Raw genomic sequence first — 25,089 nt, 5'->3', positions numbered from 1 at the left:
TCTGTGCCCTGCTTGTGATCCGGTTTTTGTGCCTCTGTGCCCTGCTTGTGATCTGGTTTTTGTGCCTCTGTGCCCTGTTTGTGCCTCTGTGCTCTGCTTGTGATCCCTGTTCGTGTCTCTGTTCCCTGTTCGTGTCTCTGTTCCCTGTTCGTGCCTCTGTTCCCTGTTCGTGCCTCTGTTCCCTGTTCGTGCCTTTGTTCCCTGCTTGTGATCAGGTTTTTGTGCCTCCGTTCCCTGCTTGTGATCCGGTTTTTCGTGCCTCTATTCCCTAGGGCGTTACTGGGCAGAGAGTTGTGTGTGTGGCTCTGTCTGTGTGTGTGGCTCTGTCTGTGTGTGTGGCTCTGTCTGTGTGTGTGGCTCTGTCTGTGTGTGTGTGTGGCTCTGTCTGTGTGTGTGGCTCTGTCTGTGTGTGTGGCTCTGTCTGTGTGTGTGGCTCTGTCTGTGTGTGTGGCTCTGTCTGTGTGTGTGGCTCTGTCTGTGTGTGTGGCTGTGTGTGTGTGTGGCTCTGTCTGTGTGTGTGGCTCTGTGTGTGTGTGTGGCTGGCTCTGTGTGTGTGTGGCTGGCTCTGTGTGTGTGTGGCTTGCTCTGTGGCTGTGTGTGTGTGGCTGTGTGTGTGTGGCTGTGTGTGTGTGGCTGTGTGTGTGTGGCTGTGTGTGTGTGTGGCTCTGTGTGTGTGGCTCTGTGTGTGTGGCTCTGTGTGTGGCTCTATGTGTGTGGCTCTATTTGTGTGGCTCTATGTGTGTGGCTCTATTTGTGTGGCTGTGTGTGTTTGTGTGTGTGTGGCTCTGTGTGTGTGTGTGTGTGGCTCTGTGTGTGGCTGTGTGTGTGTGTGTGTGTGGCTCTGTGTGTGGCTGTGTGTGTGTGTGTCTCTGTCTGTGTGTGTGTAGCTCTGTCTGTGTGTGGCTCTGTGTGTGGGTGCGTGTGGCTCTGTGTGTGTGGGTGCGTGTGGCTCTGTGTGTGTGGGTGCGTGTGGCTGTGTGTGGGTGCAAATGCAATAGGTCTCGCATTTGCGAGAGATTACGCTATTGGCATTGTAAATAACAATGCTATTTATTTATATGTTTTAAAACCAAAATAATTTCATGAGCAATGCCAATAGCTCTAACTTTAACAAGGACGAGACCATTGCACTGTAAATGCTTGTTCTCTCGGCCATCCATATTCTGTGCCTTTATTAATCAAATGTGGCCCATCAGGCTTGGTGTTAGTGTAAGTTCTGGCATGCGAGCTCAGGTGAACACTGTTAGTCTGTACTCTGTTAAGACTACTTAGCAAACTTCTAATATCTCCTATTGCTAGGTTTATTCCTGCAATGTTCTTCTCAAAACATGAGATCCATTTCCCAGCTCCATCCAACATTGGCAGTAACTTTGTCCCTAGCCCTTCTTTATTCATCTGAGCCCATGGCACTTAGATGGTCCCTGACGTGCTCTTCTGTAGTAGGGGTTACATTTTTTATTTTGGGAAGCTCTACTGGTTTCTTCCTAACATGATTTCCCCATCTGTTTAGGCATTTCTGCATGTAGGGGAAGTTCCATGCCAGATGCAATCTCCCCCTGTAGCCACGTCTTCTGGTTTGAAGGATTCCTTCTGCTGCCAAGGTCTATAGTACTGTTTTTTTCCCTTGGCTCAGCGAGCTAGCAGGCGGCAGAATGCCGCCCAACGATCTTGCCTTCCTCTCAGGCCTCTATCTCCCTTGGGTCTTTTTGTCCTTTCCATGTGTTAGGGTGGAGCATGTACGTCTTCATCGCTACTCCCCTTGTGTACGCGCAAGGGTGCTTTCCTGTTTCTCCTATGTCTTGGTTGGGTCAGCAACAGGCTACCACAGTGTCCTATTTCCTGGTCAGCCCCTATTCTACAATGAAAATTTGTTGAGGCTCAGATCCCTGCCAGAAGCCTTTTATCTAATTCTACCTCTAATTCTTCCCTGATCGTGCTGTGTACTTACCCCCGCTCACCTCAAGTGGGGGGCATGCTGTTCTGTTTTCTCGGTGTGCTTCCTGAGTGCGAGCTCTTTCCCTGCCCCTCCTTACCTCGCGCCTTTCTTCCACATCTCGTCTAGGCTGCCTCTTTCGCTCTGAGCTATGCGCTGTTCTTTTCAGTTGGGTTTTACCCTCAAATTTGCTATGTTTCCTCTGCTACCTGAGCAAGTCCTGTAGCTCCACCGTGGTCATCAGGTCCCAGAGGGACTGGGAAACCCTTCCTCATCATGTGGGCTGCAGTATGTATTTACACCACTCGCATGCAGTACAAAAATGTCTGCTAGTAGCACCAGTGCACTCTGGCAGGAATTCAGTTTGAATGCACTGTTGTATCACATGAAGGGAAAATATGTAATTAAAGTCTATTTTTAAAATTCTTTGATCTCCTTTAATAAGGGCATAGTGAACCCATTGGTCAGGCCATTAATGTATAAAAATAGGGCGTACTACCTATCTGGGTTAGTGTGCTTTCACAGGGAAATCAAACCTAAAAGCTATTTTACGGTGTATGCCTTGCTAGACTTTTTCCATGAACAGGCCTTATTTGGTTGAAAATCTTTATTTCCTATTTCCTCCTGATGACATGTTATGTGAGTTTGTATGCGTAATCACCCATGATGGCATCCAGGTGCTGAGTAGGGCAGTCCTGAGGAGGAGATCATGCCTATTTCATATGGAAGAGCGTATCTTAAGGTTCCTTCAGAAGTCCATGAGGGAGGGGGAGTGTTAGACCTGGCACCATTGGCGTGGGTCTCCCTTCCATTTCTTTGCTGTTGCCTCATGTGTTTTTGCTGGTTATAGACGCTTTGGGCACTGTGCCACTGCTATTCAGTGCCACAGTGCAAGTGCTCCCTATGGTAAATTGATGTATGGATTAGTGACTCCATGATTGGCTGGTTTGGTTTACTTGTCAGACCCTAGTACAGTGCACTGAGTGTGCCCAGGGCTGGTAAATCAAATGCTGCTGGTGGGCTTCCAGCACTGGTTGTGCCACCCACAGAAGCATCCTGTAAAGTGTGTCTCAGGTCTGCCAATGCAGATCCTGTGTGCAGTCTGGTACTGCCATGTTGACTGGGCAAGTGCACCCCCGTGCCAGTCCCTAAATCTTCCCTTTTCTGCATATTAGTCACCCCTATGGTAGACCAAATGGCAGGGTGTATTGTAGGTAAAAGGTAGGACATGCCCTGATGTGTGTGGCATGTCCTAATAGTGAATTACAGCCATTTTCGCTTTTCACTATTGCAAGGCTACCTGTTCCACATAGGCCAGAATGGGCAGTTTGATTATAACGTCTTATAATCCTAACTGACTCGGGAAACTAGGTAGAAATTCGAGTTTAGTATGCCTGAACTCAGAATGATAAAATACATCTTTTAGTGAAGTTGGTTTTAACATTGTTTTTGAAAATACTACTTTTAGAAAATATCTATTTTCTTGCCTAACTGTCCAAGCCTGCCTCTGCTAGGTTGTGTATTCCTTGTCTGGAGTTTGAGTGGCATGGGCTGGGGGATTCCAGGAGACTGGGTGAGTCAGCACAGGGCTGATTAGAGCTATCAGCATGTAGATAGGTGGGATGAGTTGGACCTGGGACCTGAATAGGGCAGGGCCTTCCTTCCACAATGTTGGCTCCACCTCCTGTGGTGCGTCGGATGTTCCTGGCCCACATTGTCAAAGGAAAGGAAGAGTCTGGTCTACAAAGTGCTCCAGGACTGAACAGAACTGGTTTGGACTAGGCACAGACACTCTCTGCCTTCAGAGACAAAGGATTTTGGTGTATAAAAGGGGGGGGGGACCCAGACTCCACAAATTTAGATCACTTTTGGGAAACAAGAAGAACCTTTATTTATTTATTTATTTATTTATTTAGTGTGTTTTACATAGCGCACGGCTACCCCAACGGGGTGTCCAGGCGCTCCTGAGAGTGTAAATGAATCTTACTCCTGAGGGAATTAGCAGAAGAGGAATGTTTTTAGTGCCTTACGGAAAGGAAGCTCGTCCTGGAACATCCGGATGGCAAGAGGGAGTTTATTCCAGTGGGATGTGGCGCAAGCTTGGAAAGTTTTCCCCCCAGAACATATCTTTTTAAATCTAGGGGTGGTGAGAAGATTTTTGGAACTGGAATGAAGAAATCTGATATTCTTGTAAGGGCGCAGACAGGAGGAGAGGTAAGCAGAACCCTTCCCCTTAATTGCTCTGTGAGCCAGTGTGAGGGCTTTGAATTCAGCCCTCTTCTGTATGGGCAGCCAGTGGAGCGAGCGCCGGTGTGGAGAGATGTGCTCTCTGAGGGAGACGCAGCATACTAGTCTGACTGCTGCGTTTTGAACTATTTGTAGTCGATGGCTGAGACCTGCGGCCAGACCAATATACAGACCATTGGCATAGTCTAGGTGAGATGTAATCAGCGCTTGGACTGGTTTTCCTGGTGTTATTAGGGAGGAAGTTGATACATTTTTCAACCATCCTTAGTTTGGAAAAGCAGGCTGCTGAGACTGTCTGTACTTGGTTTTGAAAGAAAAGGTTGGAGTCCCATCTGACTCCCAAGGTTTTTTACGGATTCCTTAGGAGAGGGGGATGGGCTCAGATCGAGTGGCCACCAAAGGTTGGAGTCCAGGGGGGACGGCTGGTGGCGGAAAAGGACCTCCGTTTTCCCAGCGTTAAGTCGGAGGCAGTTGTTATCCATCCAGCATGCAATTTTACGCAGACAGTCTTTTAAAGGGTCAAAAGAGGACTGAGAGGGACTGTCATAGGAGAATAGGAGTAGGATGTCATCCGCGTTTGAGGTGGCTTTAATTCCAGACTGGGCAATCCTCTCAGCCAGCGGGGAGAAATAAACGTTAAAAAGAAGGGGGCTTAAGGAGGAGCTCTGAGGGACTCCCCACTTTAATGGACGGCTTTCTGAAGTATATGGGGGGAGGGGGGTAAAAACCGCCTGAGTCCTGTTAGATAAAAAAAGAGGACAGCCACTTCAAGGCCTGACCTTGAATGCCCTTGGAGTGAAGACGATCAAGGAGGACAGAGTGAGAGACGGTGTTGAATGCTGTGGACAAGTCCAGCAGCACCAACACCGCCCTCGATCCTCCGTCTAGTTTCCAACGAACAGCATCGGCCATCTCTATCAGGGCCGATTCCATGCTGTACCCTTGTCTAAATCCATGTTGTGAGTCGTGGAATGACCTGTGGGTTTCAAAGAAGCTCGCCAGCTGTTGTTGCACTAGTTTTTCCAGTACCTTAGCTGGAGCCGGTAACAGGGAGATGGGTCTGTAGTTGGCCGGCTCATTGGGGTCAGCGTTAGTCTTTTTAAGAATAGGGACTAGTCGAGCATGTTTCCACGAGTCTGGAAAGGTCCCAGTCTGGAGAGAGTCATTCCAGATGCTGTTCAGGACAGGGTTAAGGAGTGGGGCCAAGGCTTTATATTGTTAGCCGGCCATGGGTCGGTTGGCGAGCCAGATCTGCATTTAGATAGTTTTGCTAAAGAGAGATCAAGGGAAATTTCTTCAAAGTTAGATAAAACCTGGGAAGGTTCTGGGCCGGGTTTTGTATGAGCTGTAAAATTGTGGGTGAGGTCAGAGCGATTTTTTGCCTGCTGTTTGTGCCATAGCTAACATGGGTTGAGTAGAGATACCTCTAGGATTGTATTTTCACCTAACCCGAGTGGGTTTATTGAGTTGGTAGGAGTGCCCTTCTCTCTAGTTAATAACCCCGTTCCTGACACTGATAAATAAGCCCATGTATTGGCTGAGGGCTGCACTGTTTTGCACTGCCTTTCTAGCACCAGGATCTTTGGGGCGGCGCAGCAGTTGGGAATCCATTACACCCTCACCCACACTGTTTTGATAATGTAAAGCTGGTGTCGGGCCATCAGCAGTCAGTCCATACTTCTCCAGCTCGCCCCACTGTGAAACTATGCCCTTTTTGCTGGTTCTCGCTCCCATACTCCCACACTTTTTTTTACCCTACTGTTGCTAGATTTCAAGCTATTTAACGACTGTGAATCATTACGCCCTACAGACCAGGCTTCCGTGCATGTGCTTGAACTCTACTCTATAGTACCAGGGGGGACCTAGGGCCTGTAAGTCAAGTGCCTGTTGTGGACTGCTTCACTAGTTGTGACACCACAAGTGAGACTAGGTCACACATGACACCCAGATTGCCATTGGTAGATGCCGCTGGTAGAGCATGTTTTAAGCTGATAACTCGACTTTGCCTTTCAAGGTTATGGCAAATTTTGAATCTTACCTTTTTAATATATTTAAGAAACTCCTAGGGTAAACCTATCGAGCCTTAAGGCAAAGTGCTTTATATTAACAAGCATTTGCCATGCAATAGGTCTCACATATGCAAGAGATTAAACTATTGGCATTGTAAAAAAACAATGCCATTTATTTATGGCCGGGATGCATCTTAGCTGGGGCAGCTGTCGCGCTTTATAAAACCTTAACATAACATATGTTTCGAGACCCTGCAAGTGGTGCGTGAACATGCACTAGGCACTCATGGTCCTTGCGTACGAGAAGCGAGGCTGTCAGTAAAAGAGGCGCAGATACTGCCAGCCTTGCTTCTCGACCTATAGCATTGCAAATGCTTGTTGTATTTTATATTCTTCTGAAGGAAGGAAAGGTTGACATTAAGGAATCTGCTGGCTGATTGGACAGAATTGACAAAAATCATTATTTTTACTCCAATATTTTGAGTCTGCTTTGTGATGATGCCATAAAGCCACGTCCTGTTTAAACCAGTTGAATGTTCTCATTTCATTTCCCTTGAAAGGATGAAAAGCAGCACAAGGATAGTCCATTTCACTTGAGACCTAGGATTTTCATTGAAGAGCCTCAGACATGCTAAAGATTGTAACCTTGTGTCATTTTAATGCAAGCAACTGGACGGATGCACCAGAGCACAACCGCATGTAAAACAACAGTGAAAGGCATGGGCTTGGATACTTCTATTAGAGGACCGATATGGGCTTGAACCCTAACTTTCGAGCGCCAGATACGCCTTGGCAGTAGCACTTTAATGCAATTAATTGCATTTTCTATTTCCCTCACAACACCCCAGTCCCTTACCTACTCAATTGCTAGATGCATCTTGGGCAGCATTACCGAAGGCCAGCCCTCATCCTCAGAAGGGTGAAAGGCTGAGGGGGATTCAAAATACTGACTTGCGCAAGGATATCAATGGTGAGCGGTTAACCCACGCTGCTTCATTAGTATGGTTGTCTAACCTACTCCACGCTGAGCGGCATGTAGATCCGATATTCTTTCTGCAGCATCTCCTTCCGCAGTCCTGCTGTTCATGCGGCGGCACTTGCTCCAAAAAATCCAAATTCATCCAAAACAGTCCCCAGTGTTTGGCTCACCTCGCAGGCGGGGGCTGTGCCCAGCACACCTTTTGCATTGGGAGTGTAAAACTCCTCCTACTGTACTCAGACATAGAAAGACGCACTAAAAAGTTAACCCCCTTGCCGGCCAGTAACCTGCCTTCAAGGCGGAAGGCGAGGAACCAGCCCGAAGTGCACGTTCCGGAACATCCGAGGCAGTCTTTACCTGTACATAAAAAAAAAACGTTGATTGAGATAAGCGAAACGAGACGCACGGCCGCCATTATTAAGTCTGTGAATAAGACCAGATTTGTTTCATTAAGGCAGTGCGTGCCTCGTGGGTATTGGTGCAGGGGGAGGCCGGGTGGAACGGAGATATTAAAAAAGTTATAGCGCAACGCTCTAACAAAAAAACAATGCCACATGAAGCGTAAAGATGCGGGAGGGAGGTGAAACAAAGGAGGAAGGGTGCAAGCAGGTTTCTGTAATAAAGACCGTGCCCGCTTCACGGACATCCGTACAGTGGGGAACCGAGCGTATTTAAAAGTTTAAAAGAAATGCAAAGTCTGCTACGAAGCGGCCACCATTACTGAAGCTGGCTTCATTTTGTGGTGGTCTCTGAGGATGTTCCATTTAAACTGAAGACAACAAAACATGGTTATTTTAGTTCACACTGCAATTACCCAAGATCTCCTTAACCCAGATTTGAGAATGTTACAAGTAAATGATTAAAACCAGTGAATCCCCATAAATGTTTCTGGTTGTATGTAACACACAGACTAATGCAGTGATCTGGCCCTAATTTTTGATTTACAATATCCCACATGTTGATTCTGTGCTCATGTTGTAGTGGGGCCTAAATTTGGAAAAATCCTTTTTCCTCGAATTCTAGGCATCGCGATGCCTATAATGAAGTGCTATTCTACATGCAAATGGCTTTTTATTTGTTCTTTAAAAAAACCCTTAAGAATGTGATTTAAATTGCATATTAAGATTTGTAATTAATTGAGAATCTTCTGTTTTCAAAAGATTGCAGAAGCAGTGTCTGGAAGGGTCCTGCATTTGCTGCTCTCCATCGAGGTAGACCTCCTGAAATGCCTGTAAATTATCGCTGGCCACCAAACGTTGGTATGTAGCCCTGGTAATTTTTATCTGCCCAGCAGCCTCAAAGTATTAACATGATTATGTAAAATGATGTGCAACTGAAGTTATTACTTAACGTTTGTGTCTGCTTTCAATGATAGAATTGTATCAACTGAGTATACTGGGTTCTAAGGATAACGTTTTTTAATGGTAATTCAGATCATAACTTATTAGGTCTCGCGCCTAGCGTTGCACTGCGCAGCAGTGCTTAGCGCAGCGCGAGGCATTTAGTAATTGAAAAACGGGGTTTCAGCAGTGACGTAGGAATCTCACACGCTCGTGCATGTGCGATGTAAATGTATAGGCATTTATATAGCGCACTACTTACGGCGCTTCGACCGCTGCGAAACCCTTCCTGGCTTCCCTGAGAGATGGTCCCTTTTCCTTTTGTGCTACCCTATTGGCCTTTGCGTGCGTCTTTTTATAAAAGACTGCATGCAATTGGCCAAAGGCGGGCGCGTGGCTCCGCCCATGGCCTATTGGTGTCTATTACGCGCTTGGTGCGTGTAATAGACACCAATAGGCCGTCATGTGGTTTCAATTATCGTGCTCACACACAAGCGCGATAATTGAAAGCACGGCTCCTATGGCACGCACGCACCACTCGCGGGATTGTTTCATTTTCATTTTTGGATTCATTTCTCTGGGAAGCAACGGAAGGAAAGAAGCGCTGAGTCTTCACTTTTAATTTTAAGTACGCTCAGTTCGCCCTGCACAGAAACAGAAGTCCTTTATTCCCCCTCCAAAGCAGACCCCCTCCCACCTCTCACCACAGCCTGGCCAAGCCCCTGTATTTACTTATGATCGGCGGTGCCTGCAGACCCCACCCACCTCCCACCACAGCCTGGCCAAGCCCCTGTATTTACTTATGATTGGCAGTGCCTCCAGACCCCTCCCGCCTCCCACCACAGCCTGGCCAAGCACCGTTATTTACTTATGATCGTCGGTGCCTGCAGACCCCACCTGCCTCCCACAACAGCCTGCCCATGTGCCTGTATTTAATGAAGATCGGCAGTGCCTGCAGACCCCTCCCGCCTCCCACGACAGCTGGGCCAAGCGCCTTTATTTACTTATGATCAGCGGTGCTGCAGACCCCACCCGACTCCCACCACAGCCTGGCTAAGCACCTGTATTTACTTATGATCGGCAGTGCCTGCAGACCCCTCCCGCCTCAGCCTGGCCAAGCGCATGTAGTTACTTATAATTGGCAGTGCCTGCAGACCCCCACCGCCTCCCACCACAGCTGGGCCAAACGCCTGTGTTTACCTAATATCGGCAGTGCCTGCAGACCACTCCCGCCTCCCACCACAGAATGCCCAAGCGCCTGTATTTACTTATGATCGGCAGTGCGTGCAAACCCCTCCCGCCTCCCACCACAGCTGGGCCAAGCGCCTGTGTTTACTTAACATCGGCTGTGCCTGCAGATGTGTCCTGCCTCCCACCACAGCTGGGCCAAGCACCTGTATTTACTGATCGTCGGTGCCTGCAGACCCATCCCGCCTCCCAACACAGCTGGGCCAAGCGCCTGTATTTACTTATGATCGGCAGTGCCTGCAGACCCCTCCCGCCTCCCACCACAGCCTACCCTAGCGCCTGTTTTTACTTATGATCGGCAGTGCGTGCAGACCCCTCCCGCCTCCCACCACAGATTGGCAGAGCCCCTGTATTTACTTATAATCGGCGGTGCCTGCAGATCCCTCACGCCTCCCACCACAGCCTGGCCAAGCCCCTGTATTTACTTATGATCTGCGGTGCCTGCAGACCCCTCCCGCCTCCCACCACAGCCTGCCCAAGCGCCTGTATTTACTTATGATCGACGGTGGCTGCAGACCCCTCCTGCCTCCCACCCCAGCCTGGACAAGCGCCTGTATTTACTTATGATCGGCAGTGCATGCAGACCTCTCCCGCCTCCCACCACAGCCAGCCCAAGCGCCTGTATTTACTTATCATCGGAGGTGCCTGCAGATCCCTCCCGCCTCCCACCACAGCCTGCTCAAGCGCCTGTAATTACTTATGATCGGCGGTGCCTGCAGACCTGTCCTGCCTCTCCCACCACAGCCTGGCCAAACGCCTGTATTTACTTATGATCGGCGGTGCCTGCAGACCCCTCCCGCCTCCCACCACAGCCTGGCCTAGCGCCTGTATTTACTTATGATCGGCGGTGCCTGCAGACCCCTCCCGCCTCCCTGCACAGTGAGCCCAAGCGCCTGTATTTAGTTATGATCGTCAGTGCGTGCAGACCCCACCCGCCTCCCACCGCAGTTGGGCCAATCGCCTGTATTTACTTATGATCGGCAGTGCGTGCAGACCCCTCCCGCCTCCGACCACAGACTGGCCAAGCCCCTGTATTTACTTATGATCGGCGGTGCCTGCAGATCCCTCCGGCCTCCCACCACAGCCTGGCCAAGCCCCTGTATTTACTTATGATCTGCGGTGCCTGCAGACCCCTCTCGCCTCCCACCACAGCCTGGCCAAGCGCCTGTATTTACTTAACATCGGCGGTGCCTACAGACTCCACCCGCCTCCTCCCACAGCCTGCCGTAGCGCCTGTATTGTCTGGCTTAGCTCTAATAGCATACACACATCACCTCCTGCTTGTTGCTTCTTTACACAGGCATCATCCTGTCATTTTAATGGCAGTCACGCACTAAGTGATTCTCAGTAGATAGGTGGCAGTTTCTTTTTTAAGTTCAAGAAAATTTTATTTGATATTAAAAAGAGAAAAACAAGGTGTCAATACAAAATACAGTAAAAGTATAAAACGTTGAAAACTATGATAAATAGAACAAGCATAAAATTGTTAATAGTAACAAAAGGAAAATCTGGGCAATGGAATTAAAAAAGGAAAAGGAATGAGAAACATTAATCATAAAAGCATGGAAATACCTGGAAGGAGTATAAAAATAGTATAATGAAGAAAAGAAAAATGGAATGTAATGAGCATTTAAGGAGGTTTAAGGACTTCTTGTTGCGAAGGCAGTGGATGAAACAAACGATTAGCACAAGTATCCAAGTAAAGCGTGATAGGGAGCCATAAGTCCATACGCTTTGCAGCCATGTGAGCCGGAAAAACAAAAGCAGTGTCAAGTCTGTGGTTGTGGCAAACGTTAAACCACCACACCTTAAAGGAGATATTGGAGGAGTCCTTCCAATTTACCGTTATCTGCTGGAATGCAGCGGCCAGCAATAAATCAATAATCTGAGGTTTTAGTTCAACATTGTCCCAACAAGGGGAAAGGCTACCTAAGAAAATGTTAATATGAGAAAAAGGAATACATGTGTGAAAAATCACATTAATTTGAGCCCAAACCTGTAACCAAAAGTCATGAACAGATGTACATAAGAATAACATGTGAAACAAAGTTGCTTGTGGGGATGAGCAAGACCAGCATGTATGAGAAGTGTTTGGAAAGCGTTTATGAAGGTCAAGTATGTATAGAGAAGTCTGTTATAAATAAAGAACAAGGACTGTGTCAAAGTTGCCGCTCTCGAGGACTTGCGGATCTTGTTCCATACCTTGTCCCATAATGAAATTGGCCAGGACGTGGAGAGATCATGTTCCCAACATTCCTCCACTTTGGATTTAGGCCTAACAGAGTCAGTAGTGTGAAGGTATTTGTAAATGGAGGAAGCCTTAGGGGTATTGCGTAAAAAGGAGTGAAGCGAGGAGATGGGAGTAGGAGAAATAGGAGAGGAATGTAACTGAGAGAGCCGAGTGTAAGTTGTCAATGCAGCCTCTCTAAGTAAGTGGTAGTTACGGGTAAAGGAGGCGGGTAAACCATAAAGGGAACGAAGAGTGGTGAAAGGTAAGAAAGAGGATTGAGAAAAGAGTTGAGAGACCCATATCAGCCTCCTGTGATGCCACGCCTTCCAAAAGAAGGGTTTGTTACGGATAAGTAGGGCGGTATTATGCCAAATGGTAGAGGAAAGAAAATCCGCAATAGTCGTAGGGAGGGAATGAGAAGAAGATAGGAGCAGTTTAGTAGTGAATTTGTGAATGGGAGTAGAAATGGAGGAGGGTTTACGGGAGAAAGAGAGATATTCAGCGAAAGAAAAAGGAGAAAGAAGAAGGCGTTCAAATTTAGCCCATAAAGGACAGGGAGTGCTGGGATCTTGCAACCAGAAGGAAGCTTGTCGTAATAAAAACACCTTATGGTAAGCAGGGAAGTCTGGGAAATTAAATTTTTTTTTTCACCAATGTATAAACACTCCTAGGCAATCTGTAACATATAAAGGTGTATGAACAACTATACTATAGGTCAGACAGCATTAATATATATTATTATCTAAACCAGATATCATTAATGAAAAAAGTGAAAAAAACAGATATCATTAATGAAAAAAGTGAAAAAAAGAGATCAGAATAGATTATTTTATTTGTATTAAAAAAATAATTAAAAAATCCTCACTATAGGATTAGAGAAGAAACATACATTCTACTGAATATATAAAACACAAAAAGACAATGTAATAATAGACAATGTAGTACTGTAAAACATAATGAAAATTTGTGGCAGACAAAATATTATTAACTCCACCCTCCGCCTTAGGGGGAATCAGTCGAGCGAGGGACATTCTAGGTTTTTTCTTATTCCAAAGAAAGGACATCAGAATGGAGTTAATTTTTTAAAAAATTTAAAAGGAATGGATACTGGAATATTAGAAATAGTGTAGAGGACTATGGGAGACAACATCATTTTAATAGTATCAAGACGGCCCCACCAGGATAGGTAAAGAGGATGCCATTTGGACGTTAAATCCACCAATTTTTTAGTGCATCTGGACAAACAGAGGGAAACAGTATCTGGGATAGGAGTAATATGTAAGCCAAGGTATTTAATATGGGAGGATTTCCATGTAAAGTTAGAGGCAGCGAAATCAGGTTTAGATGGGAATTTCGTCAAGGGTAGGATCTCACATTTATCATTAAGTTTATAACCAGATACTTGGGAGTAATCAATCCCTTCAGCAAGGAAGGCGGGAACCGAATCGGTGGGATTAGAAATAAAAAGAAGGATGTTGTCCGCATATGCGGCCAGCTTAACTTGGGAATCTGATATTTGAAAGCCCTGAATATTAGGGTTCTGACGAAGTTTGGACAAAAAGGGTTCTAAGGCTAAATTAAAGAGAAAATGAGATGAGGGGCATCCTTGGAGGACACCTCTTTCCAAATCAAAAAAGGAGGAGACTCGGCCATTAGCACAAACTGCTGCACGCGGATTAGAGTAAAGTAAGGAAATCAGAGAAATAAATTTAGGACCAAAACCAAACCACTGAAGGGTGTGAAAAAGATAGGTCCATTCAACCCTATCAAACGCTTTCTCAGCATCAAGGGCAATGGCCGCAAAAGAATGGGGTAGATGACGGGACTTAGATAAGACATTAAATAAGAGTCTAGTGTTGTCAGTGATGAAACGGCCCTTGACGAAGCCTGATTGTTCCTCACCCAGAAGGTCTGGGAGAAGAAGATAAAGATGTGCTGCAAGAGATTTTGCAAATATTTTTATAATCAATGTTAACCAAAGAGATTGGCCTATAATTTTTACAGTGTTGAGCATCTTTCCCCTCCTTGGGTATCAGCCAGATGTGTGCATCAGAGAAAGAACCTGAGGAGGCACCTAAAGTGAGGAAAGTGTCAATGAGGGAGTGTAATTTTGGGATGAGAAGTTTCGAAAAGTGAAGGAAAAATTGAACAGTAAAGCCATCCGGCCCAGGGGCTTTATCTTTTTGGAGATTCTGAAGTGCTGTGAGTAACTCTTGTTGAGAAATATTAAGCTCTAAATGAGAGAGATCAAGAGGGAAGTGGACTGGCTTTTGTATGCTGGAGAAAAAGCGGTCTAAGGACTGAGAGGAGGGTTGGGGTTCGGAAGAGTATAAGGTTTTATAAAAAGCAGAAAATTCAGCAAGAATGTCCACATCCTTATGTTTGAGAACAGAGTGTGTATCATAGATTGATTCAATATTTAATTTGGTATGCTTTACTTTCAGGTAATTAGCTAAAATCTTCCCAGCCTTATTTTTGCCCCCATAAAACTCGATTTCAATAAATATAAAGAGGCATCTTCCGTAGACTTTTTGTTAAATTTCATTTTAGCATTAATCAGGGCTGTTAAACTGTCTTGCGAACGGGAAGTGAAATAAGAATGCTCCAATTTCTTAATATCAAGAAAGAGAGCAGCTGTAAAGCTACGAGCAGCTCTCTGTTTTTTTGCCACAAAGCCAATTATAAAATCTCTTGCCACAGCTTTGAAAGCATCCCAAATGGTGTGCTTGGGAATGGAGGGGGTGTCATTAAGTAAAAAAAATTCATCTGAAAATTCAGTGAAAGAAGCAGTGAACTTGGGGTCCAAGAGAAGGGAATTATTAAAGCGCCATCGCTTGGATCCAGCTGATTTAGGAAGGATGTCAAGCTGAACTAAAGTGAGGGCATGATCCGAGAGTAAAATCGGACTGATCTCTGCATGAGTAAGGTTTTGGGCAATGTTATGAGTGACAAAAATGTAGTCAATCTGGGATTGGGAATGATGACAAGGAGAATAAAAAGTGAATTCCTGCACCTCTGGATTACACAAGCGCCAGGCATCAGTGAGCTTATGTTGGGAGATAGCTTGAGAGAAGAGTTTATGGGACTTATTGGGAATAAAGTGAGCCTTAGAATGTCTATCCAGTAAGGGGTCAAGGGGCTGATTGCAATCTCCTGCTAGGATAAAGTTGTCATCAATAAGTCTGGTGATATGATGGGAAAATGTATGCCAGAAAGTAGGATCACCAGCAGTAGGGGCATAAACATTTAAAAGGGAAATTGGAACATTCTTAATAGATAGCTTAACATATGTCCAGCGACCGCCATCGTCTGATTCCTGAGCAAGCAATGAATGAGAAAGATTTTTGTGACATAAAATGGCTACTCAATTACGTTTACCATCCCCTTGAGAGTAGTAAACATCACCCACCCAACCTCTTTTCAATTTAACAGATTTTTCAGCAGACAAATGAGTTTCTTGCAAAAAAGCAACATCAACATTTAAACGTGCAAGGTGCGATAAAATTCTCTGCCGTTTGATGGGAGAATTAATGCCCTTAACATTCCATGTAACTATTTTTAGCGACATATTATAAAAGAGTAAGAAAAAATGTCAGTAGGAAAAGAAGTAAAATAAGAGCCCAGAGGAAAAAATAAGCAAAAAAGATAAGAAAATGCTAGAAAGACAGGAAAAAGGAATGTGATATGAGATCTAGAGCTAGTAAGGAGGAAGTACAAATGAGTAAGCAAAATGAGTAGTGGAGGTGTGAGAAAAAATGAAGAAAGAAGATTCAGGAGAGAAAAGAGCAAGGTCGAGAGTGAATGAAAAGCAATAAGTAAAAGATCAGAAAAAAGAAGAAAAGAGAAAGAAGAAAGGAAAGAATATAAATAGAGAGTAAAAATGTGGAGTAAAAAAGTGGTAGTAAAAAACAGTTGGATGAGGAAACAAAATAGAAGAATGCAAGTGAGAAAGAAAGAGATATGAAGAAGGTAGAGACATAGGAGTTGATGAGAACAAGGAAAAGAAGACACCTTTGAACAAAGAAGAACTAGAGAAAAAAACAGGATTAAGGATAAAATGGAAGTAGCGAACAACAGGGGGAGGAAGGAAAACATACTTACGAAGGGTGGAACTGGGAAGGACGGTCAAGAGGGAGAAGAGACGAGAAGAAAAAACTGAGGGGGGAGCGCCAACTGGAGGAGGCAAAACAACCGTCGTAAACGAACCACCAGACCGAGGGGGAAACACACTGTAAACTGTGAAACCTGTGGGAGAAAAGAGAGAACAAAAAGACTTGAGGAGAAGAAAACATCAAGAGATTCAATAATAAAAACGAAATGCCAGACAAAAATGGGAAGCATATGAACAAATTATAGAGCCATAAGGGAACAAATAGAAAGGAAGAAGGATCACATAAGAAGGGGTAGATCAACATGATTAGTACGAACATAGATAAAGTCAACACTAACTGTGCAGACTAATTAATGAACAACAACACCAACTCATGAAAGTCATGGAGGGAAAGCTGATGAGGAACTGGAGAGGTCCATATCGGACGTTTGACAGGAATTTAGGAAGCTCTGAAGGCGAACAGGATACTCCTAGGTCGTCGTTTTGTTGTTATGAGTGACTCTGAAAAGACCAGGATGAAAAAGGCCATAACTGGCGCCAATGGAACGAAGCTCTGGTCGCATATCCAAGAAAGCTTTGAGGCGGCTAGCTGTAGCTCTGGCGTAATCCTGCGCAAAGAAGAGGGTAGATCCTGACCACGTGAGGCGAGGAGAAGCGCGGGCCGCTGAGAGGACTTTAAGAAGATCGGTATATCCCAGGAAATACATGATGACACCTCTTGGTCTTGAAGAAGCAGAGGAGGGTGAAGAAATGCGACCAAGCCTATGTGCTCGCTGGATGTTAAGCGCGGTACCTTCGGGTAAATGAAGGAGCTTAGGTAGGAAGGATTTGAAGAAAGCAATGGGGTCGTTCCTCTCACAGTTCTTCGCCAGGCCGTAAATTCGGAGGTTGTTGGCTGACCAGGTTGATGCAGGAGCGATAGGCGGGGCGGACATGGCCCAGGAGCGGGGAAGGTGTGTCGCTATTTTGAGGCACGGCCAACCGGTGTAAAGCGGTGAGAGGGAGCCCAAGGCACGTGGCGTGCAGCCGAGGCGGGGACTGCCTTACCCCCTCGCGAGCGGAAGCCCTGTGAGTAGCGGTGTGGGCTGCGAGTGGCGTAAAGCGGGGGAACTCCATTGACTTTGACATGGCGAGGGCTGGCGGATGTTGGGGGAAGCGAGGTCAGCGACAGGTACCGGAGGTGGAGATAGCGGACAGGGGCTGGGTGTCCCAGAGTGCCCCCGAGCTGGAGTGCGGGGCTGGAGGGCTGAGCTCATCGAAGTGAGGACCACTGTGGGGTGAGCAAGCCGGTTCCATTGGAGGATCGGGCGGTTGAGCACAAGTGCGCTGCCCAGTCTTTAGGCTGTTAAGATGTGACCCACGGAGGACGATTACAGAGCGTGCCTTATGGAGATGGGAGCATAGGTACTCCGCTGGTCTGGTGTGTGCCAAAGGCGAGCTTGGGGGGGGGGAGGAGTAGCCAGGAGACCGTGAGTGCTCGGCATGGATCAACAAGGGGCTCGGGGGCCCAACGGGCCTGGTCGCCAGCCCTCGTAGATACTGAGGGCCGCTATGTCTACGGCGAGGGTGCGGAAAGACAAGACTGTCAAGGATCTTTTTGCGAAGGCGCAGGCGAATCAGCAAGCTAAGGAAATGGCGGCGAACAGTGCCCATTCTACCGGGGAGCAGGCGGAGGCAGGGTGCAGAGCCTATCACCAAGGTGTTTTTGTAATCACTCTTTACCACCTTGCGAGATGACATTCACACTCTGCAGAAGGAGCTCGCAGATGAGATAAAAGAGGTGCAACGGGATGAGGATGGTATAGGAGAACGTGTGGCGGAGTGATAGTCGTGACACCGAGATGGAGGCATTGCGTCAAGAAATAGTGTGGATTCACGACCAGCAAGTCGTATTACAGTCTCACTTGAAAGACCTAGAAAACCACTCCCGCCGCCACAATGTTCGCGTCCGGGGGCTCACGCTCACAGATGACACTAAGGACCTGCTCAGCTTTACTAGTGAACTTTTAACCACATACTGGGGCGTCCTGCGGGATCGGAGATCAGAATTGACAGAGTACACAGAGTGGGCCCTCAGAGGTTGCCGTCAGCTCCCCCTCAGGACATCTTGGCCTGCGTGCAGGATTTTCGCACGAAGGAAGACATTTTACAGAAGGCGAGATAGCAGCATCCTTTATCTTTTAAGGGTCAGTTCCCGGTGTTGTATCAGGACCTATCTGCACTCACATTACAGAAGCGCAGGACCTTTCTGCCAGTCACGACCTATCTCCAGCAGTAGGGCATTTCTTAGAGTTGGGGCCACCCGTTTCGCCTGATCTTCAAGAAAGACAACAAGCTACATCCGCTCCGGTCATTGAAAGAAGCATGTCGCCTGTTAGGATTAGACCCCCCGGAGGAAGTCCTCGAGGAAGACGTCCTCACAGCCGAGCCGGAGGATGGCAGACCGCAATGGCGCCAACAGACCAGGTGACGACGTGTCCGGGAGCCCTCCGTGGATGTGATCCGAGATGGACAGCGGGCAGCTGTGGAGGCAGTCTCTTCAGGTCCAGAAGTATCTCTTCCTAGCTGAACTCCTTACGGACTTGATATATGGCTGAGCTCTAGAGCTTGTTTTGGATTCTGCTGTCGGCGGGAGGGAGGACTTCTTTGCAGTGAGTAGTTTACCCCATTGCTGTAACTTACCAATCACCTTCGGATGATGGACTGTATTTACTTTTTGGAATGTTGGGTGGTTTTTGCTTTTCTCTCAAGGGGGTTTTGTTTGGGAGGGGGGAGCGACCTATGACCCTGTTCGCAGGCAGGTCACTCCCCACGCTGCTGCACGGCTCTGCCTGCATTGTTTTTGCCTATTTGTGTATTTTTCCCCTGTGCCTGTACTTGCTTTCTTGCCCAGACTTGTTTTTATTCTCTTGTGTCTGTACTTGCTTTCTTGCCCAGACTTGTTTCTATTCCTCTGTGCATGTACTTGTTTTCGTGCCTAAACTTGTTTTTCCTTCCTGTGTCCAGTTCTCCCGCGGCCCGCCCATTTTTCCTGCCGCTGCGGCCCCACCCACCTGCAATCCCATTCGCCGCCCCGCTCCCACCTCCCAGCTGCTCCTCCATCCCACATCCCCTCATATGGAAGCAGCTATCTTGCCGCGCTCAGCAGGAGCGCCGCTGGCGCACCTAAGGCAAGCCCGTCTGTGCCCGTCCGTGTCTGGACCGCGCCCAGCGCCAGGACCCCTGGACACCACGAACGCTACGATGCCAGAACCCTCCACGCGCTCAACACCGGATGATCACCCACCTACTTCCTGGCCGCCCCGAAGTGCACCCACGGAGCTCTCACCTGCCAGAACTGCAGCTTCACAAGCATCCGCCCCACTATGCTGCTGACCAGGAAAGAACCCAACCACCTCAAATGCATCCTTCTCAACACCAGCTCCACCCGAAAACATGCCGTTGAACTCTGGGACCTACTCGACTCAACCTCCCCAGATGTCGCCTTCCTGACGGAGACCTGGCTGAACCCCGCCTCGGCACCCGACATAGCCATAGCTGTCCCAGAAGGCTACAAGATCAACCGCAAGGACCGCACCAACAGAGCGGGAGGAGGAATCTCCATCGTCCACAGGAACACTCTGAGTCTCGACCAACACAGACGACACCCTCCGCACCGCCGAACACCTGCACTTCCAGATCCACACCGACCCCAACACCACCCTCACAGGAACCCTCATCTACAGACCGCCCGGACCCCGACCACAGTTCAGCGACTCCATCGCCGACTTTGTCAGCACACACGCCCTCGCCTCCACAGACTACATCCTCCTCGGGGACCTGAACTTCCACCTCGAGAACAATGACGACACCAACTCTACCACCCTGATCGACAACCTAGCCAACCTATGACTCTGACAACTCGTCACAACACCCACCCACTCCGCCGGTCACACGCTTGACCCCATCTTCTCCTCATGCCCCCACGTCTCCTTCAACCATACCACCGAACTCCACTGGACCGACCACCGCTGCATCCACTTTACTTTCAAGAAACCCACCATGCACCCAACAGATGCCTCACCGCTGCTGGAGTAAAGTCATCGAAGACCACCTAACCACCACCCTTGCGCAGAGCCCACCTGCCGACCATATCGACCAAGACACCGCCGCCCACAACCTCAGACAGTGGATCAACGACTGCGCCAACACCCTCGCCCCGATCAAGAAACCTTCCAACAATCATACCAACAAGAAAGCCAGCTGGTTCACTGAAGACCTCCGGGCCTCCAAGCAAACCTGCCAAAAGCTGGAGAAGATCTGGCTCCGTGAACGAACTCCGGACAGCCACGCCGCCCACAAGAATGCCACCCGCAGACACCATCACCTCATCAGATCCGCCAAAAGGTCCTCCTTCAAAGACTGCATAGAGAACAATGCGCACAACAGCAAATAGCTCTTCAACATCGGGAAGGAACTCTCCAACCCCAGCTCCAACACCAACGACATCCCACCCTCGCAAGACCTGTGCGACTCGCTGGCCACCTTCTTCCACCGCAAGATTACAGACATCCACGACAGTTTCAACTCCACGACCACCCCGACAACCACTGAGACCTCCGCCCCCACGACCACCATCCGCACCAACCACCTGCTCTACTGGACCAACATCGACGACGATGACACGTCGCACATCGGCACGACCTCCACATCCTCTCCTACGCTGATGACACCCAGCTGATACTCTCCCTCACCAAGGACTCCCACACCGCCAAAACCAATCTTCACGAAGAAATGAAGGCCGTTGCTGAATGGATGAAGAACAGCCGACTGAAGCTGAACTTGGACAAGACGGAGGTCCTCATCCTCTGATCCAACCCTTCAGCCTGGGACGACTCCTGGTGGCCGACCGCACTGGGAACTGCTCCAACACCCACCGACCACGCACGCAACCTAGGGGTCATTCTCGACTCCACCCTCTCCATGACTAAAGAGGTCAACGCCGCCTCCTCCTCCTGCTTCAACACCCTCCTCCTGCTCCTTAGGATCTACAAGCGGATCCCCACTGAAACAAGAACAGTCACCCAGGCCCTTGTCGGCAGTTGGTTGGACTATGGAAACACCCTCTACGCAGGAGCCTCGGCCAAACTCATGAGACAGCTCCAACGCATCCAGTTCAGAGGATCAGCCTCTGCACGCCTGATCCTAGACATCCCTCGCCGCAGCCACATCACACCCCACCTGAAAGACCCACACTGGCTCCCGGTCAACAAGAGGATAACCTTTAAGCTCCTCACCCATGCACACAAGGCACTCCACAACACCGGACCAACGTACCTCAACAGACGACTCAGCTTCTACACCCGCCAGCTCCGCTCCGCCGACCTCTTCCTCGTTACAGTCTACCGCTTCCGAAGAGCGACCTCAGGTGGCAGATTGTTCTCCCACCTCACCGCAAAGACCTGGAACACCCTCCCCATCCACCTACGGCAGACCCAAGACCTGCTGACCTTCAGAAAACTCCTCAAGACCTTGCTTTTCGAGCAGTAGCAAAATTCCCCACCCCAGCGCCTTGAGACCCTCACGGGTGAGTAGTGCGCTTTACAAATGATATGATTGATTGATTGGGGATGGGGATGGGTGTTCCAAGGGTTCCCTCAGGGGAGTTGTAGGGCTCCATCCCTTTTTAATGCGGAGGGCTCAGTTTTTGGTGTTCCTGGAGGGGTGGTCTGCTCTTCAGGAAAGGGCCCGGGGCCAGAGCTATGTACCACTTGGTAGTAGAGAGTGTTGACCGCCATGTGAATCATGCCTGCTACTGAACTAAGAATCCTCACGCTGAATGTGCGGGGTCTTAATAATCCTGTGAAACAAAAGGCTGTTCTCTCTTTTCTGGAGCATTCTAGGGCTGATATTTGCCTTCTGCAGGAGACGCATCTACTGCAGAGGGACTGTCAAAGGATGAGCTCCTGTTGCTTCCCGCGCCGTTTTCTTCTGCTTCTACTAAAACAGCGGTGGTAGCGATATTAGTGGCCCAGCGTTTCAGGTGGAAGGTCCTGCCAAAGGGAGTGGAGGTGAGGGGGAGGTTGCTGTCTTATAGATTCTCCCTGTGGGGGGCGTAGTCTTTACTATCTGTTCTATCTATGCCCCTAACGAAGGCCAAGAGAAGTTCTTCCATTCGGCGCTTAGTGAGGTGGCCGCTTCCCCTAACCGACACATTCTGATGGGAGGGGACCTGAACTTGGTGTTGGATAATCTCCAAGACAGATCGGGCCAGTGCTCTTCTCAGGCAGGGACTCGGTCTGCTGACGGATTGGCTAGACTGGGCGAGTTGGTTATGGTGAATCTTTGGCGTAGCTTTCACCCAAGTGCACGGGAATACACATATTACTCTAACGCCCACAAAACCTATGCGCGCCTCGATTATTTCTCAGCTTCCTCGTCCCTTCAAGCACTTTCGCTTGGGGCTGAAATAGGCGCTGCGGCACTTTCTGATCATTCGCCCCTGATTGCAGTGTTCTCCTTCCCTCCATTGCAACGAGCCACACGCTGCTGGAAACTGCGCAACACACTGTTACACCGTAAGGATGTGGTGGAAAAGATTGGGGGGCCATTAGAGACTACCTATCACACAATAGCACTGCTGACACGTCATTAGCAACACACTGGGCAGCACTTAAAGCGGTACTGCGTGGCGAGTTTTTTGTGGTCTCTGCCGCCGAGAATTCGGAAAGGGCGCGCAAGCGGGAAGTGCTCACTCAAAAGACGCTGGAATTAGAGCACATACACCAATGGACAGGAGCACCGAGGGTATGGAGGCAGCTGCGGCTGGTCAGGCAGCAATTGGCTGTGCTGGATCAGGATCGGGCGGAATACGCGGCCTTAAAGGTGCGATACATGTACTATACTGGGGGAGATAGATGCGGGTGACTACTAGGCCGCGCGCTCTGGGAAGCTCAGCAGCGACACACGGTGTAGGAGATCAGTAGTTCGGAGGGGTGGTTACTGAGGACGCTGATATTGCGGCAGCTTTTAGTGACTTTTACACCTCCCTATACACTGGCTCTTCGCTTGACATTAAAGCGGGAGAAACGTCCTTGGCGTCGGTTCCCCTCCCGGCCCTGACACTGGAGCAGGCGGACCAGCTGGAACGCCCTATTAGGCCGGAGGAGGTAATCATGGCCATTTCGCGCCTCAAACTAGCAAAAGCGCCAGGACTGAACGGCTTTTCGGACATTTTTTATAAGACGTTTTGCTCCTTTATTGACCCCTTTATGACCATTTTAACTCCTTCTCAGAACCGGGTTCGATCCCGAGGGATCTCTTGGACGTCACCATTTCGGTTATCCCCAAGCCGGGGAAGGACCGCGCGCGATGTGATGGATATCGCCCCATACCCCTTCTTAACGTTGACCTTAAAATTTACACTAGCATTTTATTGGCTCGGCTTGCTCCGTTGGTGCCAGGATTGATTGACCCAGATCAGGCAGGATTCATACCGGAGTGCCAAACAGTGGACAACACCAAGAGGGCATTACACCTAATAGAGAAGGCCACGCGGACGTCTCGGGAATATATGATGCTCGCAATAGACGCTGAGAAAGCGTTCAATCGAGTCCATTGGCCTTATTTGGCGCATGTTTTGGTGAAGGCAGGGATGGGCGAAAAGTGCTGCACTTGGGTCCTAAATTGTTATACCTGCCCTACGGCGACGGTCAGAGTCAACGGCTGTACCTTGCCCCGATTTTCTATTGAGCGGGGCACGAGACAGGGGTGTCCCCTGTCGCCCCTGCTTTTCGCCCTGTATATGGAACTGTTGGCGCAGACGATGCGACTCGATCCGAGGGTCCACAGAGTAAAGTTTGGGGCCTACATACACATCAGCCTCTGTGCGGACGACGTCCTTCTCTCGTTATCTTCCCCCAGTGCCTCTCTGCCGGCCTGTGTTGATATTCTGTACGCGTTCTCACGAGTGTCGGGATTCAAGGTCAATATATCCAAATCAGTGGCTTTAGACCTTTCCTTGGGGGGGGCACACTCTGGCTTATTTGCAGGAGCACTTTCCCTTCCGCTGGGCAAAGGAAGCCGTCCCGTATTTAGGAATCCAGTTGGCGCCCACTTTGCAGGACACAGTCTGCATCAACTATACCCGACTGCGCCATACGATCTGAAGCGAGCTGGGCAGATTGAGACATCTCCCGCTGTCGTGGTTGGGTAAGGTAGCTGCCATAAAAATGACGATTTTGCTGCAGATTTTTTATTTATTCCGCGCCATCCCGTTACGGCCGCCCGATGGCTGGATCCGTCAGACTCAATCTGAACTCATCCAGTTCATCTGGAACAGCAGGAAGCCACGAATGAAGCTGAGACTGGCGACATTGCCCCCTGAGAGAGGAGGGGAGGGCTGGGCCTGCCTGATCTGCTGCTGTACTACCAGGCGGCCCAACTACGGACCCTTGTGGAATGGAGCAGGTGGGAGTCTGAAAAACATTGCCTCTTCCAGGACCAGGCTGTGGCGGGCCGCCCGCTTCAGGAGGTTCCCTTTCTTCGTAGGCAACATCGGCCCCTTAACCTCTACGCCTCACACATCACGAGGGTGCGGTCGGAAGTGTGGGATAGCACCATCTTCAAGCATGAGCTGACTACCTTTTTGTCCCATCCTACTCCCTTGCTCGAGAACCCGGACTTTAGCCCCGGGCAGGATATTGTGGCTTTTGCAAGATGGCGCCCCACGGGGTGTAGGTCTTTGTTCCACCTGTACACGAGGGAAGGGGTTATCCCGTTTGAGACCTTCAGACGGGAACATGGCCTGCCAGAATCGGAGTGGCTCAGGTACCTCCAAGCCTGGCATTGGGCGCTCAACAGCCAGGTTCGTGAGGAGGCGGATCGTCGCCTGTGGCCTTTTGAGTATTGGCTAATCACCCGGACTGCTGATAAAAAAAATCGTTTCGGACTTGTACCGCATGCTCTTAGACCGGTATACACTCGTCTATAATTCTGGAAGGGCACGCTGGGT

At 48.8% G+C, this 25,089-nt stretch overlaps 1 protein-coding gene across 1 annotated transcript in view; it reads left to right on the top strand.

The window, feature by feature from the left end:
• The window catches only part of BRWD1 (bromodomain and WD repeat domain containing 1), a 2,503,800-nt gene that overhangs the window by 24,826 nt on the left and 2,453,885 nt on the right, over positions 1-25,089 (top strand). Inside the window, exon 6 of the mRNA XM_086935423.1 lies at positions 8,329-8,427. Within this exon, the coding sequence (XP_086791549.1) occupies positions 8,329-8,427 (99 nt within the window). The remainder of the gene's footprint in view (positions 1-8,328; positions 8,428-25,089) is intronic.

This window comes from Lissotriton vulgaris, chromosome 8, assembly GCF_964263255.1.
Source record: "Lissotriton vulgaris chromosome 8, aLisVul1.2, whole genome shotgun sequence".
NCBI classification, from domain to species: Eukaryota; Metazoa; Chordata; class Amphibia; order Caudata; family Salamandridae; genus Lissotriton; species Lissotriton vulgaris.
This window is presented reverse-complemented; position numbering and strand designations above follow the sequence as displayed.